The sequence below is a fragment of the Chelon labrosus genome (genome assembly GCF_963514085.1).
Source record: "Chelon labrosus genome assembly, chromosome: 24".
In the NCBI taxonomy this organism is placed as follows: domain Eukaryota; kingdom Metazoa; phylum Chordata; class Actinopteri; order Mugiliformes; family Mugilidae; genus Chelon; species Chelon labrosus.
The window spans coordinates 9559772-9579131 of record NC_140357.1 but is presented as its reverse complement, the minus strand read 5'-3'; the positions used below and the strand labels follow the sequence as shown (position 1 = coordinate 9579131).

The following is a 19360-nucleotide window of genomic DNA, read 5'->3' as shown; positions in this document are numbered from 1 at the left end:
AACCATGGCGACCAATTAGATTTGCCCGAATCGAAGCCAAACTGCTGAGCGCTGCTGTGCCGAGTTCTCCGTCTCCAAGTCCCAAGTCCCCCCGGCTGTTAGAAGTCAAATTTCAACAACTCCCACAGCGCGGGGCTCAGACACACTGTTGTGTGGGAGCTGCCCCGCTGTCTCAAGGCGCGGGGAGGCCGCTGTGTTTTATCTACAGTGGAAGCGAGCTGAAGAGAGATTTCCCACCCAGGATGCACTCCAACCTGAGCAAGGGAGGGGTGGGTGTCGAGGCCGGCTCGGAAAATCGGGGTTTTAAGAGAAGTCCTGTCTCGAAGGAGTTGGACAAATTGAACCACAACGCCGCTCGGAGAAGCAGCAGCTCACTGCTAATGTGATCAGACTGCGTCCAGAGCGGTTTATGTGATGAGTGTAAAACAGAGAACAGAGACGTCAAGCGCCAGTCACGGTGGTCTACAGTGGTTTGCTGCACTAGAGCCCAACCAGTGCGTTAACAAAGTGTCTTCAGGAGATTATCACATGTTTAAGGCGTGTGTGGGATTTGCAGATATGATCCAAAGTTAATTTAAGTGACATTAGAAGAGAATGAAAAGGGTTTCTTGCTTTTAACTGTGCAAATTTTGACTAGAATGCCGTGCAGGTGCTTTGGAGTGAGTTGAGACGATCAACGCAGATCGAGGAGGATCTCTGCTTAAATCTGTCCGACTGAAACGTTTTATAGGCTCGAGTTGCTCAAAACAAGCGTCATCAAGCGTTATCTTGGCGGCACGGTGGCACAGAGGTTAGCGCTGGTGCCTCACAGCTAGAAGATTTGAGTTTGCATGTTCTCCTTGTGTTTGTGTGGGTTTCCTTCCACCATCATCAAAAAACATGGGCGCTAGGAGCCGGGTCAGGTTGGCCCACAGTGGCTCAGGACTAAACCTCCACCCGATCATGCAGTTTCATTGTATAATTACAAATAAAGCACTTTGCCTTTACCTATACCCTACCTCAGTAAGTGTTGCGTGTGTGCAGTTTTTTTGAGACACAAACCGAGGCGCTGGTGGGTGAGGTGAAGGTCAGAGAGCGCGTGTTGTTTGAGCTGCTCTGTTACAGCTCGCCGGCGCAGTCATTGTGCTGCAAACACGCGGGTCAGGCCAGGCCATGAAACAGGCCGCAGGCGTCTGGCACCGTGGTTGGGTGAGTTTATTTTTATTTATTTTATAGTGGTCTGCTTCAGGATTAGGACTCAGAGTAAGAATATGGAGGGATCGAGGCTTTTTACACACAGAAACTATAGGAATTCTAACACAGTATCAAGTATAAAATGTATTCAGATTAAATCTTTTTGGCATTTCAACAGCTGGGGTGAACTCTACACCTGACCGCTCCTCTACGCTTCAGGGAAGGGGAATGAGATAACAAGGCAGAGCATTCGCGCGTGTGCACAGTTCGATTTAAGCTTTTTGAAGACTACACAGTAATTTATTTAACTGAAAGCTGCACGTGGTGAAGTGCAATTAAAAAAAGCCGGTTTGAATCTAATCCGATCTGAGTGATCTCTGAAACGTTTGCAGCAATAGATCCCAACTTTGCATGGGACCCACAATGAGGTCTTAGTCCAAAATAACTGCAAGAACGTCACCGGAATAGCTGCTGAGAGGCGAGACTTGCCTAAAAATGACCTTGGGATACAGTATTTTCAGTATTTTCTGAAGTGGAGCAGTTTAAACTTGGTTACTTCTTACTCCTACAACACCAGGGCTCTAGTCTTGGAGTGGCGCCAGCACACATTTATGATTAGCGCAGCTTTGGTTCGTGAATAATTCCACGCATTGCATTCATTGTGCAGCTCCATTATGACCCGGAGGGGGAGTCAAAGTATTGACTGTCTATTTACTCCACTGACTCAGAATCACCACAAACATTTAGTCCTGAGGCTGCGACCGATTTTTCAATGTTCATGATTAAATGTTCACGACAAACACAAAGTTACTGCAGGTTTGTAGGTGTGTGTGTGTGTGTGTCCACAATTAAACCTTTAACAGCCGTGATGTTGTGTCTCAAGCTGACCTGTGGAGGTTTTCCTTTTGTACGACGTCCTCCTTCGACACTTGATATCATCCGCGTTGGAATCAGCCGCTTGCGTGTCGCTTGTCTGTAAAGCGAGATCAGATCCAAGTCACTTCTTCTCTACTTCACTCTCGTCTTAACTAAACAACGGTTGCGGTTCTTGATGTAATCCTACTAAACTTCCTCGTGTGTCTCCTCCGTCCTCCCCCCTCTTCTCTCGTCTTTCCACTCTAGTGAATAAATAACAAAGGGACGATGCAAAGTGCACCCAAAGCTTTCTAATTCAAGGATAAATAAAAGAATTAATGTGGATTCACGCTCACATAATGCAGCTCTTGCACTCAGTTCATTATAATTAGAGCCTACATCATGTCCTCTGTCTGTAATGTCCACTCTTAGAGCTTCACTAACGCACTCTCTGTCTCACTCTCGTCTTCCGGCTAATGGCGTATTAAAGAAAAAGGCTTTAAATTAGCCATAAGACAAATTATTAAGAAAGCAATTTGTCCGATATAAGTGGACGTGGTACGAGAAATGGACTCTTTACATTAAAGCTGAACAAGTCAAGTTGATTCTACAGAAAAGCCTTCAGGAAATCACAATAAAGAGTTGGCCGCGGCGCTTTCCGCGGCTACGTACCTTTGCGTTTTCATCCCGGAGGTCGAACGTCAGCTCCAGGTTGGTGAGGAAGTGGTCGGCGAACTCCGGGTACATGTCCAGCACCTCCAGGATCTCCTCCCTCTGGATTGTGTGCAGGTCGCAGTAGCTCAGCGCCCGCACGTCGGCGCACGACTTCCCCGGCTTGGCGTACAGGTGGATCATCTCGCCGAAGATGTCGTTCTTGCCTAGGGGGGAGGGAGAAGGCGACGGAGTGAGACGTAGGCAGTGGAGTGGCTGACTCCTTCTTTTAAGGGCATTTCAAGGAGCAGCATCCACCGATACACTGATCAGCAGCATTAGAGCCACTCACAACTAATGAAGGCGTATTGATTTTCTCCTTACGATGCAATATTCTGCTTGGAAACGTTGGCTTTCTTGAGGATGGCACTCGAACACTTGCCGCCCACCTAACCATCGTTGCACATCTACATCGTGGCAACGGCATTTAAGCGTGACAACACACACACTGCCACGCAGCAAAAACTGCACAAGGAACACAACAATCAAGCCCCATCGAGCTTTCACGGGATGCGCCGGAAAAAAAGCCCCATCCACAATTTCCTGGTGCTAGACATCCCCATAGGTCCTGTATCTATGCCCTGACAGGTCATAGCTGTTTTGGGTTTTTACGCTGTGCCTGATCAGGGTATAGCCGTCCAGTTTACGTGATAAAACATAAAGAGATAGGCCACCTGGCAGAGAAGCTCGAGAAGGATACAGAAGCCATCACAGTCATCTGTAAAAAGGGATTTATGCAATGCCAGTTGGTCCACATGAAGCCACGCAGGCCAAATATCACCGCGAGTGATGACCTACATGGCGCGGGCCGAAAGGTTGACCATGCTCGCTGGTGCCGCCTGCAGCACGCATGAGCTAGGGAACACCGCCCAAGCAACACGTGCAACCGCAGCCTCTGTTTAGCTGCTAAAGAAGACAAGACTTTGACGTTTATTGCACCTTTATTTTGCAAAGGCTGGAGTTTGCATGATCGTTCTGCGAACCCCAGCAATTTCCACTGCAGTCTAAAACACGATCACATGAAACTGGAGTAATCAGCAGATCCCTCGCGCAAAATCCGCTGACTCGGTTGCGACCTACAGCTCCCGCCGTACGTGGTCTTCGCTCATCGTGACCCTGTTGTGTCAAGGGGCTTATTGGCTCCGTGACATCGGCCATTAAAAGAAAGCAAATGGATGAAGGGATCAATGGGATGCACCGGGACTGAGCTATGATTTACTGCAGCTGCAACTCCGGATGATGCAGCTCCTGTCATCAGCACCACAACACACCACACCGACAACTAAACTACCTATGTGCTAAGGTTGGAAGAACTTCAGACTCACCCAGGATGGCCACAACAATGTCGTCCTTGAGGATTTCGATAGAGCCTCTGGAGACGAAGTAGAGCGCCGTGAGCACGTCTCCGCTGTGGACCAGCGTGTCCCCGGGGGGCGCGTGGGTGGTCTTGAACCTCATGGCCAGGGCCCTGAGGCAGCCCTTGGTGGCGCCGCGGAACACCTTGCAGTCGTGCAGGAGCGTCTTGTTGAGGTGGAGGCAGATATCCGCCTGCAGGCACTCGGGGAAACCCTTCAAGACCTGAAGAGTGTGAAACACGGGTTCAGGAGCACACGTTACTACGGTTAGCTGTGGTTTTATAAGCTGTGAGTTTTAATGTGTGGTTTTGGTTTGGAGTTGCGGTTCAAATTGACTGGCTTCAGAGAATTTAATACAATTGCCACTTGTGTTCGTTCCTTCATCTCAAAACCTGCGGTTTTACCGTTTACTGTTTTTGGCGAGCCTTTGAGCAGCTGAGGATGAGACACGAGACGGAACATTTAAAGGCCGGGGATAAACGACGGACGCCGAAACACAATCTTTAAGCCGTCTCCGCTTGCAGCAGTTTGACAGGTTCCTACGTTTTTGAAGAGTTTGGCTGCCTTCGCTCCTCCGACATGATCAAACTACTCCACGAGCAAGAAACAATATCCGGAGAGAGTCTGTTGAAACATCCCTCAACACTCTGACACGTAATCTGCCGTCGGGTTGTCAAAGAAGAAGATTGCAAATTTTGAAACCTTGCTCGATCGAGCCTCTCCTACCCATTCGAGTCAGTTAGCGTGGGAGAAGATGTGAGAGATAGAATATAAATAGTCATCACTTTACACTTTCTGATGCATTTAACACAGACTTCTAAAACACTTACCATTTAAAGACAAAACCACCGACAAACAAAACAACCAATGATGCGACTTGAACTGACCGTAAACCACACTCTCAAACAGCGGAAGGCAAGGGAAAGAGCTTTCAAAGACACACAAGGGGACAGTTGAAACAAGAAAACACACATTTCTTATCTCCGTCATTGACACATAAAAGTACAAATGTGCTAATGACACAAGCACAGCAAGAAATGTCGCCCGAACCGTTGTTTTATTGGCTCTGAGAGGCTTTTTTTTTTTTGTTGTTGCAGGGAAACGACAAAAAAAACAACAACTCATAGAGTAGATTTGGAAAGGAAAGACTGAACAGCATTTGGCAAGCGCAGGTGCCACCGCCGAGCGGGCGGCCAAGCCTCCCGCCGGTGGGAGGGAAACCTGGCGGCGCCCGGCGAGGCTGTACCCACTCTCGCAGGCGTGATTCGCTCGGTCTCTGGCGCCAGGTGACTGTCGTGGGGTCGTATTTGAATACACAGATTTCATGCAAAAATAAAAAACTCAGGACCTGGAGGCAGGCCGCATGCAAGTCTACCAGCGGTTACTGGGGCCTGCGAGAACACTCTTCTTCGATAACGGCATGCGTCAGAAGATACTGTAAAGCCGTGTGTTTACAGTATAGTAGTGCAAGGGATATGTCCTCTAATCACATGCATGTTTGGAACAAGAATAAACCCCAAACTTAACACAATGTGTATTTGTTTTCTGTGCATCAAAAGTAAAAAAACAACAACTAACAACTCAAACAACTACTCAGACAGCTACACACAGCTCTATCACTGATATATATAGATATATATATATATATAACAGTTGTGTTTGCACATGTACCTCCTGCTCTTACCAGAGTGGTGCGGTCATTCCATTTGACATGAGGCAGACATGGAAAAGACAAACTCATATAAGTACCATGAGCAGTATCGTGATGGGGGGGGGGGAGAGAAAAAAAAAGCCAGAGTTGCTGCATGCACACACAGGAACTTTGGCTTTCACTTCACTCGTGGCTATGGCTGAACATTGCACAGTATAATCGTGATGCAAACATTATACTATGCCGGTGATCGCGTAGATTTGTTTGTCAGGACAGAAATGAAACTGGAAAGGAGAGAAGGGGAAACAGGGGAAAGCGTTTTTGTTTCGTCTGCGGGCTTAGAAAGCCGCGCGCGATCCCTCTCGTACCATGTTCATGTCGATGCCGTTGGTGTACGTCCAGGCGTGTTGGAAGTACTCCTCCAGCCTCTGCCTCAGCGGGTTTGGGATCTGGTGGAAGCGGATGAACTCCTTGACCCGCAGCATCTGGAGGTGATACCTGGCCGTACCTGAATACAACCTCTGGATGATGGCGGACACGTTCCCGAAGATGCTGGCGTACATTAGAGCTGGGAGGGAAGCAATAAAGATGTTGAGTACGGACAGAAACACCCACGGCTGCACGTAACCACCGAGTGACAAATAAAGGCTTGTCTGGCTGTGGATTCAGCTGCCACTCACATCCAATGAGCATGACGCAGATGGAGAAGATCTTCTCAGAGTTGGTGTTGGGGGACACGTTCCCGAAGCCCACGCTGGTCAGACTGCTGAAGGTGAAGTACAGCGCCGTGACGTACTTATCTTTGATGGACGGGCCTGAACTGGGGTCGCTGTAGTTGTACTTCTTCCCTGTTGCAGACGACCAACAAAACATACAGGAATTACCTCTAAATGTTTCTAAATGGCATAAAAAGCAGCTATAAAAACCAACCCGACCGTACCTATCGACACCCCGAGGTTGTCCAGCCAGCCGATCTTGTGCTCCAGGTAGGGCTTCTCCACGTTGCCTATTGCGTACCAGATGCAGGCCAGCCAGTGGGCGATGAGGGCGAATATGCACATGAGCAGCATGAGGACGGCGGCGCCGTACTCCGAGTAGCGGTCCAGCTTGCGGGCGACCCGCACCAGCCGCAGGAGACGGGCCGTCTTCAGCAGGCCGATGAGAGTGGTCGTCTAGGAAACAAAGGAAGGAACGATCTGGGTTAAATGCTCTACACATGTTCTAGTCTTCTAATATCTGCCGTGTTGTCCTGCAACATCGCATCAATGCACATTTGACCAATCATAACAAGCTTCTAGTCTTTATTTTCAGCTTCCTGGGGTTAGGTGTTTCACAACTTTGTCCAGAACTGGTAAAACGTTATTGTATCTTGTTGCCAACCTATTGTTTCAGTTTCATTTTGTCTTTTTTCTGTGATTTGGGAGATTTTAGTTGCAATGAAACGATTGCAAACTGCAATTTGACTCATTCGGTCATGCATTTAAAGATTTACCTCAATAAATAAGTAAAAGTACAAACGTAAAGCTGGTCTGGAGTCACTCCGTTGAGAACTGATCATTCCCCTGCAACTATGTGTCGAGCCAATCAAAGTGTTTTTTGTGTTTTTTTTTTTCTTCCTCTTCATCTACTGCAATCCCAATTGCTCGCAGCAATTTATTGATGTAGCTGCTCGTGGTTTAGCAGTTCTTAATTACACTTTGAGTTCAGTGGTTCCCAAAGCCGCTATAATAAAGGCTCACGAGATAAATCTGCTGAAAAGACAGAAGAGAGAAGAGAGAAGAAGTTCTGATACTCAAGATCTAAAGCCTAAATTATTGGATATAGCCACTTTAATCTCTGACTATGTGTTGCTTTTAATTTACTCCATCCTCTGCACGGCCCCGTGATCCTCTTTCAGGTATTTGCAAAAGTGTGACCATCACACCGCCCCCGCGCCGAAATCTAAAAGTCAAATTAAATGGTTTTAGAACGAATGTAAACACACACACAAACACACGGAGAAAAAGAAAACCCTGCATCCCATCACGCATCCGTCACCAGACACCCAACCTCCCCAAGCGAACGAGTCGTTTGTCTTCTCGCTCTGTCAAAGGTTTCGGGTCAGGGTGAAGCTCGCGACTGGAGATTTAAAAGCTCGCTTAATCTTCTTCACGCTATACATGTTCCTGGATCGTTTTTTTTTTTGCTGAGCAATCGGAGGTTTCAAGGTCTCGCCGTCCCTCGGTGTCATTCCAACTTCGCAGACTATGGACGTGGTAGCCCGCGGCTCCACAAATCATGGAAGTCAGTATGGATCTGGCTTTGAGTCAAACAGACTGGCGTATGAAAGAAAGAGAGAGAGAGAGAGTGAGAGGGAACGGGGGGATGGTGGTGAGTCATCTGTTGGCTGGTGATGAAGCAGAAAAACCTGCATGTGAAGGCGACGGCAAAATTAGCTTTAAAAAACATAAATATCAAGAGCTTGGATTCTTTGTCGGAGCCGCCTTAAAGTCAAGCCGTGGGAGGAAAATTATTGTAATTTATAGAGGCCTGTTTAAAGCATATGCATGGACACAGGGAGAGACACAAACAGCCTCCTGCTCTATTTAGTCCTCCCGTCTCAATATCCTAGCCCGGCTAAATGAACACACATGAAGGGAGCCGGTGCGCATCCGTGACACGAAGTCCCAGTCTGTTACTGTCACAAAATCTGTAAACACAATAAGAGGGAGCGGTAATGGGTCTTACCACTCCCTATCACGCCTGACAATTACCCTAATATCCTCAGGGAAATCATTACCTGCAGCTTCCTGCAGTAATTGCGCTCTTCCTCACGTCCACGCTTGCTTATTTGCACCTCTTCTTGCAGGTGAGCGTGAATATGATATGGATTATTCAAAGCGGGGAAAGCACAAAGAGGACAGAGGAGTTTTTTTAATTTTTCTCTCTCTCTCTACTCCCTGAAGGACAGTGATTTAGGGTGGCGAGTGTGTCATCCGCCACGGTGAGGAGAAGTGCTTTAGCGGCTTCTGATGGGTCCATTAAAGAGCCTCGTCCTCCCAATCTCCCCCCCCAAATCACCGCCATCATTCACCGCGGCGCATCCGGGCCAGCGCGCCCTGTCACCGACAACACGGAGAACAGTGAATGAATCATGTATGTAGAGAGAGATGAGGCCCCGAGTTACCCGCCGAACGGTGTCTGCGCACAGACGTCGGCTCGCTGCACAGATGACACGGTAGAGCGTTGTTAATGCTTCTGCAACAGATCTATGAAGAGCCCAGGCTGGCGACGGCCCACACTTTGCAGCTATGACAGCTTCAACTCTTCTGGGAAGGCTTTCCACAAGGTTTGAGAGTGAGTTTATGGGAAGTTTTGACCGTTCTGATGTTGGACAAGAAGGTCTGGCTCGCAGTCTTCACTCTAATTCATCCCAAAGGTGTTCTGTTGGGTTGAGGTCAGGACTCTGTGCAGGCCAGTCAAGTTCTTCCACATCCATGTCTTTATGGACTTTGATTTGTGCACTGGTGTCATGTTGGAACAGGTAGGGGCCATCCCCAAACTGTTCCTACAAAGTTGGGAGCGTGGAATTGTCCAAAATCTCTTGCTGAAGCATTCAGAGTTCCTTTCACACTTGGCACAATGCAGTCAGACAAGTACCGTTCTCCTGGCAACCACCAAACCCAGATTCATCCATCAGATTGCCAGATGGAGAAGCGTGATTCACCACTCCAGAGAACATGTCTCCACTGCTCTAGAGTCCAGTGGCGGCATGCTTTACGCCACTGCATCCGACGCTTTGCATTGCACTTGGTGATGTTCTTGAGCTAATCTGAAGGCCACGTGAAGTTTGGAGGTCTGTAGAGATTGACTCTGCAGAAAGTTGGCGACCTCTGCGCACTATGAGCCTCATAGTCATCATATGGACTTGTTGCACAGGTGGTGGCATCCTATCACAGTACCACGTTGGAGTTCACTGAGCTCCTGAGAGCGACCCATTCTTTGACAAATGACTGTAGAAGCAGCCTGCATGCCTCGGTGCTTCATTTTATACACCTGTGAACATGGAAGTGATTAGAACACCTGAATTAAACCAATATAGTGTTGGGTTTTACTGAAATGATGCAGGAAAGATGTTCGAGTAGATTGTGTGCAGGAGGCAGAAACAGTGTTGGTGGAGGAGATGCATCTCTGCCCAGTCTCTGGGATGTGTGGTTTGTATTTCTGGCGAGGTGCATGTCCAGCAGAAATCTAGCTTTAGTTCCCATTAGCAACAAGCTGAATAAAACATACGAGTCAAATAACCCTCTAGCAATCTGCTCCTGGGGCTTTGAGGGCTCACACGGCCACTTTAAAACATCAAGAATCAACTGAGGTTGTGATAATCAGATGTAGTTTTTAATAATATTTTTTTTTTTGTCTCCTCCAACTTCTTCTAAATCTCCGGTTCTTTCACTACTAAATGCTCCACCGGGTGCTTTGCTTATTTATTTATCCGACAGCACCGTACGCACAGCTAGACTATTGTCTGAGTAAATAGATTCGCGAGGCTGCAAAGCACACATCTCTGTCTTCTCTGACTGTGTGCACCACGCAGGGCAGGGCAGGGTGGAAAGTGAGACTGAGGGGGCCGCCCGCTCCGATGAACCTTCCTCCGCTCCCTCCTTTTGTTTTCGGTACAGCCGTAGCTGCGGGTTCTGCAGCATAATGGACTCGGAGAGAGCATTTCTGTACGGCGTGCCCGCACCGAAGTCGAAACGATGCACATTTTATACTAAAACAAATTAATTAAAGCAGCTTGGTTTAATGAGCATGGAATAATTCACAGGACATCTGGCCTTAAAGGAGAGAATGTAGTTCACTGTAAGCTCAAAAGGTTAATTTTATATTTGTGAGGGTAAACTGCTCTCTCTTGAATATTGAATAAAGTTACTCATGCCCTATGACACTTAGGGCAATTGGGGGTTGGCTTTAGTTCTGACTTTTCTGAATCCTGCAAAGGATTAAAGGATAACAGCATTTGAATTTAGGTTTAGACGTTCCTTTAGACGTAATTTGCAACTACCTTAAATGTGACCATATGCAAATAATTCTGATCTTATTTCAACAACAGGGCCTTAATATGAAAATGACGGATGACTCTTAAATTCAGCAGTTTCTTTCCGTTTGCCAGCTTGCAGCGCTCAAGTCCTGCACGGGCCGAGATCTGAGCCGCTAATGAAATCAAAACGTACTTGTCAGATACGGTTCCCAGGCAACAAAAGGTGCACGAGATTAGGCGTAAAAATAGCTCCCCGTCTCTGAACGTGGAGCCAAAATAGCGCACCTCGAGACGAGAGCCGTCCGCCGAGGTGTTATTTTCGGTCGCCGCCGGTGATTGAGCGGGCTAAAAATACTCATCCTGGCACGGCGTGCTCTGGACGCGGGCTGCGGCGGGAACACGCGCTCTGCCGCGGAATAATCGAGCAGGCGGTGTGACGGGGGCTATACGTCGGGCCGGGGCTGTCTGCTCTTTTTTCTCCAGCCGCCACTCACTGCTCGCCTCCAGCCACGGACTCCCACACAGGAACGCCTAATGGTAAACAGTGACTCTGCAAACGACGCCGGGCCCTCACATCTGGAATGTGTTTTGCATGTATAATCTATCTATTAATCAAATAGATAGACAGATAGAGCCTGATTTGAATACGGAAGATGATCCTGAGCTTGCAGTTTAAACCGATGCTAAAGAAACGGAGGCAGCCCTGAGCGCAGACAGGGCTGGTTGTTGCGTCTGACACGTGGACGCTGCAGCAAACAACCTATAGAACATAAAGCCACATGCACAAACTGCTTGCTTTAACGGCTTAGACACAACCACAGAGTCGGCCGAGTGCACGTCGAAGAGGACGTCACGTGACGCGGCGAGCTTGCAGCTTCATTAAACTTATTTGCTAAATGATTTCGTTCGGGGAGCACCTTTCTCAGAAAATGCAAAAAGCTCGCATTGCGCTTTTTTCCTGCAGAGCTGCATCTAAAAGACACATTGCAGACAAACACGATGCCTAAAGAGGAATTTAAAGCTAAAATAAAATACGATCGAGCTTCCAGCACCTCCCATTAACGATCTCAAGATGTGCACCTGACTCTATCTCCGTGCGGAACACCCTGTGCTAAACACAAAGTATTTTGTGTATCCTCATGGTGAGGTTCGTGTCCTTTGTTGCTCACTTGTTATTGCACTCTCCGCGAGCGTTAGATAACTTTCTGAACCATCTCCCCCGGATGAGCAACGTTTTCTCGCAAGGCAGAGAGGTCGGGGAGGCTGAAAAACCTTTTTAACTGATCTGGATCGGATAGCCCGGGGTCCTTCCAAGTCTGGCTCTGATGAAAAGGGAGCGGAGGCGAGCAGATGTGACGGACGAGCGTCAGACTCTAAGCATTCGAGCAAAAAAAAAAAACAGCTCAGAAGCACGACTGCAAAAGCTGTGCTTCTCAAAAATTACACGTTTTTATTTCGTTCCCGCGACTCACCTCATCCGATCCTGAGCCAAAGATGAGCAGGTCAAACGGGATGGCGGCCACCATGTCTATGAGGAACCAGCCTTTGAAGTAGTGGATGGCTATCTTGGCCGGGTGGCTCACCACTTCCTCGTTGATGTTGACGTAGGTGGTGCGGAAGTTTATGAGGATGTCCACGATGAACATGATGTCCACCATGAGGTCCACCACGTTGAGCGGCGAGCAGGAGTAGCCGCACTCCCGCCTCCGCTGCTCCTCGATGTCGTTGAGGAGGAAGGCGGCGGAGTAGGGCGTGAAAATGGCCGTGTAGATCACCAGCAGCAGGATGAGCCAGTCCCACACGGCTTTGAAGGGGCTGTAGTGAAGGATGGTCCACTTGTCCATCCGAGGCGTCTGGAGCTTGTACTCGGGGAGGACGTCTGCACCCAGAGAAAGCACCTGGGGATGGAAGACAGAGAAATTGATTCCCCTTTAGCTTCTTCAAGGTTCTCTAACATATATTGTGCTTGCATAGACCTCCCTTAAAGAAGATCAATGCTTACTGTAAATCTGCACTAAGAAAATGGGTTAAATTCATTAAATTCCGTTAAGCCGATATGCAATTGACATGTCTGCAGCTTTACATTGTTCTGCATGCTAATGAAGTTCAATATCTGCACGGGCGGATTCCCCTCGGGCAGGGTTTCCCCCGCAAATACAATCCATCACGCGTTGAGCGAAGGATCAAATCTTGACCGCGCATGACGTAATTCAATTCACTTCAATCCCTTCAGAGCCTCATTCCGCGAACTAAGCTTGCAGCTGCCGTTACGGGGAGTAAAACCTTTTATCGCGTTGTGCGTAAAGGGATGAAATGAAAAAAATGCGCGCATGAAAGCATATCAAAGCATCGCATTGAGCATGGAGGTATAATCAATTCCAGCGAGCCTGGATGTCACTATAAGTGTCTTTGTTGTTGCAGCTACTCTATATATATATACCCTAATAGGTTTTAACAGCGGTAATACAGTAGTGCACCATTTCAGATAAAGAGTGTATGGAACTAGGATATTTCAGATGGTATCAGAGTATTTTACTGCTGACTATGGTAGCTGAGTAAGCGGCAGATGGGTTGCAAGGGCAGGTGAGTCAGTCAGTTGCAGATGCTACAGGGCAGGGCAAGTTCAGTGTAATTGCTGCACGAATATAATACGCGTTGCATCTTCCTTTATCTCAAGAGGGAGATTACAGGTCAGAGTTTGTGCTGCAGGGATTCCCCGATGAGAAAAAGTCATCACCTGCCACCTATACGCTATAAGATCAGCTTGATCAATGAACTCAATTTGTGACCTCGGGGGGAGAACTACACTGGTCTGCAAGTTGGTAGATGAAGCTTTAAGGCAAATCTTAAATGCAGTAGGACTACAGTAATGCTGGGAAATAGTCGCAGTAGTGAGCTGCATCAATCAAAATGGAGTGATGCTTGTCACTGAGCAAACTCATTTACAGTTAGCGGCAACCAGCGTGCGATCTGCAAGTCCGCTTTCTTCTGCTTGACCCTCCATCTGCCGGGGCTGTCTATCTGCGAGGAAGCCAAGCGGCACAGCAGAGAGTGAGTCTGTTCCGTACTTGGTTGCGGCTCGGCTGGTTTTCGAGACATCTGCTGCTTCTTTATAGACGCATGTAACCCTCGGTGTATGAGGATGCATGTACGTTAGCCGTTAGCTTGCTGGGAAGGAGTCGGCTGGTCGGGAGAATGACATTTCCAGATCAATGTGTTGCAGCCAATCTGTTTCTAAATAAAAGATCCCGTCTTAATTATTTAACCTGCCTACTGTAGCTACGTGCACTTGGTGCAAATGAACTCTCTCCTGTGGGACAAGGGAAAGCTTCCTCTGTGTTCAAACAACATGCAAATCAGCTCCGGCTTTCTCCTCTTACCCGGTTGTCTTAGGTGTGCCGGGATTATTTATAAGAGTGGAGCGTCATTTAATGTTTTATCGTTAAAATATGCACACGCGTGATAGTTTGGACTCGTGTCAGAGTGAGCCACGTGCACCGAGGTGTTCAAAGCGCAGCAAGCTTTGGGCTTTGGGTCGACCAGCTTCCTGGGTGAACCCTCCATCTGCCCGGGCTAGCTGTGAGCGTGTCTGCTCGGTCGCCTTGATCACGGCTTGGCTGGTCTCAAGACATCTGCTGTTGCTTTGTGCTGCTCACAGTCAGGTGTCTAGAGGACTGTTTACAGACTCAAAGCCGAGGGAGGGGGAGAGGGAGAGGACAGTATAAGGGGATGACATAGAATTAGATCCCCCAGCACGCTCTGGAGGCTCTGGAGGCTCTGGAGGCTCTGCCCACTCTCACTTTTTCACTGTTCGTATTAATCAGCTGTTTTTTTAGGTCTTCCAGGACCTAAAAAGGCTCGTCAAGGCAGCTCAGTGCGAACTGAGGTCGCCGTGGTGTCTGCCGTCTCGCACGTTTTCGGGCCTTGGGCCGAAGCTGCCTCCCAGCGCAAACAGAGGTCAATTTCCGTGCCCTCTGTCTGTTACATAGTTAACGGGCAAAATGCACAATGGAGACCTAATCAGTGGCTGGGGGCAGCTTTGGCCTACGCTTTGAAATCCATATAGCATTTGTCTACTCTTTGTGCCGCCTCTTGACTGTGGCAGGGAAGGTGAGAATGACCTCTGACCCCGCGTGTAACTCTAGAAACGTGCCCTGAGCCGTGGATGCGGTCTGACGGCTGTAAGAGTATATCCCTGATTATCAAGTGATACGCGGCGCTGTCGCTTGAACGTATCGGACCCCTTTGAGTTGCAGTTAATCGCGCCGAGATGCAATCTGCAGGCTCTGCTGACGGCTCAATCTGTGCAGCTTTGACTGTTCAATTGTGTGCATGTTATGTGCATTATCATGGGTGGCTAAAGCACTTCCTATTGCAGTTTGCATGCTAGTTTAGTAGTATTACATGCAAAAAGGCTGAATTTACATGAGTAATCTGCGGATTTTAGCTGTCAAGCCGACGTTTGCGTATTTGCGAATTGTTAAATGTTACGCACTGAACTGATTTTTCACGCTTTTTCAGGACATCCGCGTTGCCTCACCTGCGTGACCTTATCCGTGACGTTGTGCGTCCGGTCTTTGACCTTCGGGGCGATGATGGTCTTCTCGGAGGAGGGAGGGGACGGGCACTTCTTGTCGTTGTTGGCCTCGGAGAAGTTGAGCGTGATGAGGGGGATCTTGTTGATGGTGCTGTAGCGGTTGAGGTTGGAGTCGGAGGTGGAGCCGAGGAGGCTGGACTTGATGTGGCTGAACGGCCCTGAGAGGAAGACGTAATTGTTAAAAAAATATAAATAAATAAATATTCTCTCTAGCGTTGATCGTACGGGTTGTTGAGTTTATTGGACACCAGAGAACAGTCTGGTGTTCATTTGTGACTGATTGTTGTGACATGGTTTCATGAGCATGGAGTGGCTCCTACTTTTTTTTTGGAGTGAGTTCAACCACAACACAACACCGAGTATACAACAGATACTGAATTAACAAACTCGACACTGTTAGATTGACCCGTTTAGGATTAACAGGCCTTTGAGGTTTGTCATTAAAAGATAATGAAGAACAGTGTTGGTGAAAGAAAAGAATGGTTAAAGAATGCACCTACACACAGTTAGTCAAACCATCTACGCCCAATGATCTCTACAAGCTAATGAAAACTGACTTCCCCGGCATCTCGCATTCAATACGTGACAGCACTACACACACCGACACGTGGTGGTGGCCGTATGAGACACGCATGTGACAAAAAGGTGAAAAAAGAGAGATGCGCCGATTTAGCGTTCCCCCTTTTCGTGATTGAGAGTCGAGGACGAGAGGAGCGGACAGCTGAGGTTGATGGGAGGTTGCAGTGCATGCCACGGTCAGGGTGCATAACACGGCAGATCATAAAAGAAGAACTTAAATGATAGAAGCTAAGCCATACCCCCAGCCATCCAGGAGCGAGACACTAGCAAACCGGGAGAGAAGAGATAGGAGGTAAAGGGGAAAGTGGAATTATGGAGGGGTGGATTCTGGGATCATGGGTACAGATTACAGAGCAATTACAGTACTTGCAATTATGCTAATATTACATTCCTACTTAAAATCAATGCATTGTGTGTAAGTGAAGAACACTTCCAGGGACCACTATTACTGTAAAATGCATGCAGCATCTGCACTGCTCAGTGGCATTTAACACGGGAGGAGTGAGCGCAGCGAGGTTTCTTTTTCATTCGCTAAGCTACGCCAGCGAGGATTCAGAGGTTACACAGAGCAAAACACAGGTTACAGACAGTGGGAGATATCATCTCCATTGATTTTCTCCGACGAGCAGGCAGGAGAGGCATTTGTTTCTTCATGCAAGCGCGTGCAGAGGTGAGCCTTCCTCTGGGCGACTGGCTCGGCTGGTTAGGCTAGGGCGTTGGGGTTAAGCCGTCAAGCGCCAGCCTCCCAAGGAGTCGCAACAAACAAGCTCCTCCGAGGCGTTTGCATTCAACACAGACCCCCGTGTGGGGAAACTCATGCAGCAAGCAGGCTCTGTCTGTGCAGGTTCGTCCGTAAGACGTGCTAAAATTCATGAGCTCAAGATGCAGCAGGCTGCTCTTGGTTACCTTTGATGCTGCGACCATTGTCTGCGACGGCAGCCAGCGGAGGAGGAGAAAGAAGGAGAAGAAAAGGTGGGATCGGGGGTGAGAGAAGAATTTCTATTATGATAAATGGCCGCAGGCATTAGAACCCCGCTACTGTCCCCATGAACAATTCATTACAGTGAAGTAGACGTATTACTGTGTCAGCCACTGGGAGCTGTTTGAATGGGGATTGGAGATAAGCGGATGGGGATGGATGGGTCGGCCTGGAGGAAACAGGGCCAGCCCGGGGCACTTCTACCCTCCACCAAACGAGGGCCAAAAGGCTAATGAGTGATTCAAAGGAAGATCAATAGCGTACAGAATAGATTGTGACTCATTATGATACTCATTAAGAGGCTGGTGCACCGCATCTTTTTCTATTTTGGGATCACATTGGTAATTGATATAGCCAGGGTCGCTCGTGGGTAATCCAAACTGCAACATTTGACTACATTTCAGTTTTATTAAAGACCCTTCAAATGTTTTATTCTGGAAAATGTCTCCTACTTAAAGCGGAACTACTGTTTTTTACAACCTGGACCTTATTTCTGGCATAAAATACGATCGTTTACTCACCCACATAACTTTTGTGTCATTTGTAGTCAATCGGGAGATATTTAGATCTGTGTATATCCATATAGTGGGAGTGACTGGGGCACCGAAACGCAGCCTCTAATTAAGGCATTATCTGCTGCGAAACCCGTTGATTTCACTAGCTTCTGCTAGTTTTTTGCAACATGGCTGAATATTTTTCCGATTCTGAGGTTGTGGACGACCCATAGCAGTAGCAAATTACAGTTAAACAAGCCGACTGTCACGGGTGTACGCGGCGCTCAGAGATGACATCATCCAGGTCAGAAGGCATCATCATCGGATGATCATAACAGGTAACTCTGGACTCAACGGGGAATAGCACTAGTGTACGATAACAAAATATTGGTGAAATGAACGAGTTTTGTGGCAGATAATGCGTTATTTAGAGGCTGCGTTTCGGTGCCCCATTCACTCCCACTATATGGATATACACGGATCTAAATATCTCCCGATTGACTACAAATGACACAAAAGTTATATGGGTGAGTAAACGATTGTATTGTACTGGAACATTGCACATTTTAGGCTGGAAAGGGAAACCACAATTAAAACCTATTTCTTTGGTTATTTACAAGAGCAGGGGATTCCTACCTTCACTGGCGTGTCGGTCCCTGAATGCCATCTTGGAATTTGACCCGGAGCCTTCCATGTCATGTACAGAGGAAGCTCTGCGAATACTGCACACAGTCTCTCTGGAGGCGGTTGGAGTGAGGCCCGGGATTGTTGGAGCAGCGATGAGTGTGTCGTCTTGGCTCTGGTGTCGGGCCTGGTCGGGGTATACCCGTCCCCAGGGGCCTTTGGGCGACGAGTGGTCCAGCGGCCCGGACACGGGGGTGGAGCAGTGGCTGGGGCCGATGAGGGCGCGGGTGTCGTTGGCGTAGGAGGGGCTGCAGCTCTCGCGCGTGGCGGGGAGCTGGTAGTCGCGCGTGGCCACCGAGCCGTCGCTGTGGCGCGGGGAGTCCACCATGACGGCGTCAGGGTCTTCCTGGGGCAGGGACTGCTTGCTGATGCCCAGGAGAGGTAATGCCGGGAAACGGAAGCGAAAGAATCTCCCTCTTCCTAACAGAGAAGAAGGAAAAAGCAATGAGAAAAGAAATACATTCCTCCATTACTGTCACATTATTCCATACTAACACCCCATTAGGTAAGAGTTTATGACACAGAGTATAGAGAGCCTGAGGCCCCTCATTCTGAGGCAGTGGAGAGCTGCTGTGAATTAATTTGAGCCTAATTTGACCAAAAACAGGGCCAGAGGAACCCCTTCTGACTTAAACCGCTGATATCTTGCACTTGTTTGCCAATAAAAGCCTGCCACCAGGAGCTATCCTGAAAAGACCCCGGCGGTCGGATCAAAACAAATGCCCGTTCCGCCTCGGGCTCTGCTCCAATCTTCAATTTCCTTCAATTATTCATGGGGGGTTGGGGAGAGGGGGGACGATTGCTGATGCATCATAACTGCAGCGGTGCATTCGGGAGCGAGTCCCGTGAAGGATTACGAGCTGGAGTGAGTGATATCTCATGGGGAGACGAAGAAGGACGTACGAAATTTTAAAAAAAAAAAGTTATATTCATTCTCCTATTGTCTGGCAAACTTAGTGTAAAGGATAACAGACAAACGGATATTCAACTGCGTCTCACAATGTGAGAAAACATGTCACGAGAGAGGCGTTCACGCTCATGGGATTTCACATATGGACTGCAAACTGAGGCCTCCATGTTGTGAATCATTTAGCTGCCTGAACATATGCCTTACATGCCGGGATGCCTCGAGAACTACGAGTCCACGAGGCGCAATGAAACCCGATTCCCTTTTCACGGAGCGCCCAGCGTCGCATCGTGCCTCTTTTATATATTCGCTCGAGCTGTATTTGACGCGGCACTATCTGCAAAGTGTGAAACAG

General features: G+C 48.2%; 1 protein-coding gene across 1 annotated transcript in view; it reads right to left on the bottom strand.

Moving 5' to 3' along the window:
* Window positions 1-19360, bottom strand: part of LOC311509184 (voltage-gated inwardly rectifying potassium channel KCNH7-like) — a gene marked incomplete at both ends in the record, with an annotated part of 44918 nt that overhangs the window by 3454 nt on the left and 22104 nt on the right. Inside the window, 11 exons of the mRNA XM_084574264.1 lie at window positions 2062-2146; window positions 2701-2906; window positions 4065-4317; window positions 6114-6313; window positions 6426-6593; window positions 6686-6917; window positions 12238-12663; window positions 15306-15520; window positions 16181-16204; window positions 16848-16868; window positions 18051-18518. Of these exons, the coding sequence (XP_084430390.1) occupies window positions 2062-2146; window positions 2701-2906; window positions 4065-4317; window positions 6114-6313; window positions 6426-6593; window positions 6686-6917; window positions 12238-12663; window positions 15306-15520; window positions 16181-16204; window positions 16848-16868; window positions 18051-18518 (2298 nt within the window). The remainder of the gene's footprint in view (window positions 1-2061; window positions 2147-2700; window positions 2907-4064; window positions 4318-6113; window positions 6314-6425; window positions 6594-6685; window positions 6918-12237; window positions 12664-15305; window positions 15521-16180; window positions 16205-16847; window positions 16869-18050; window positions 18519-19360) is intronic.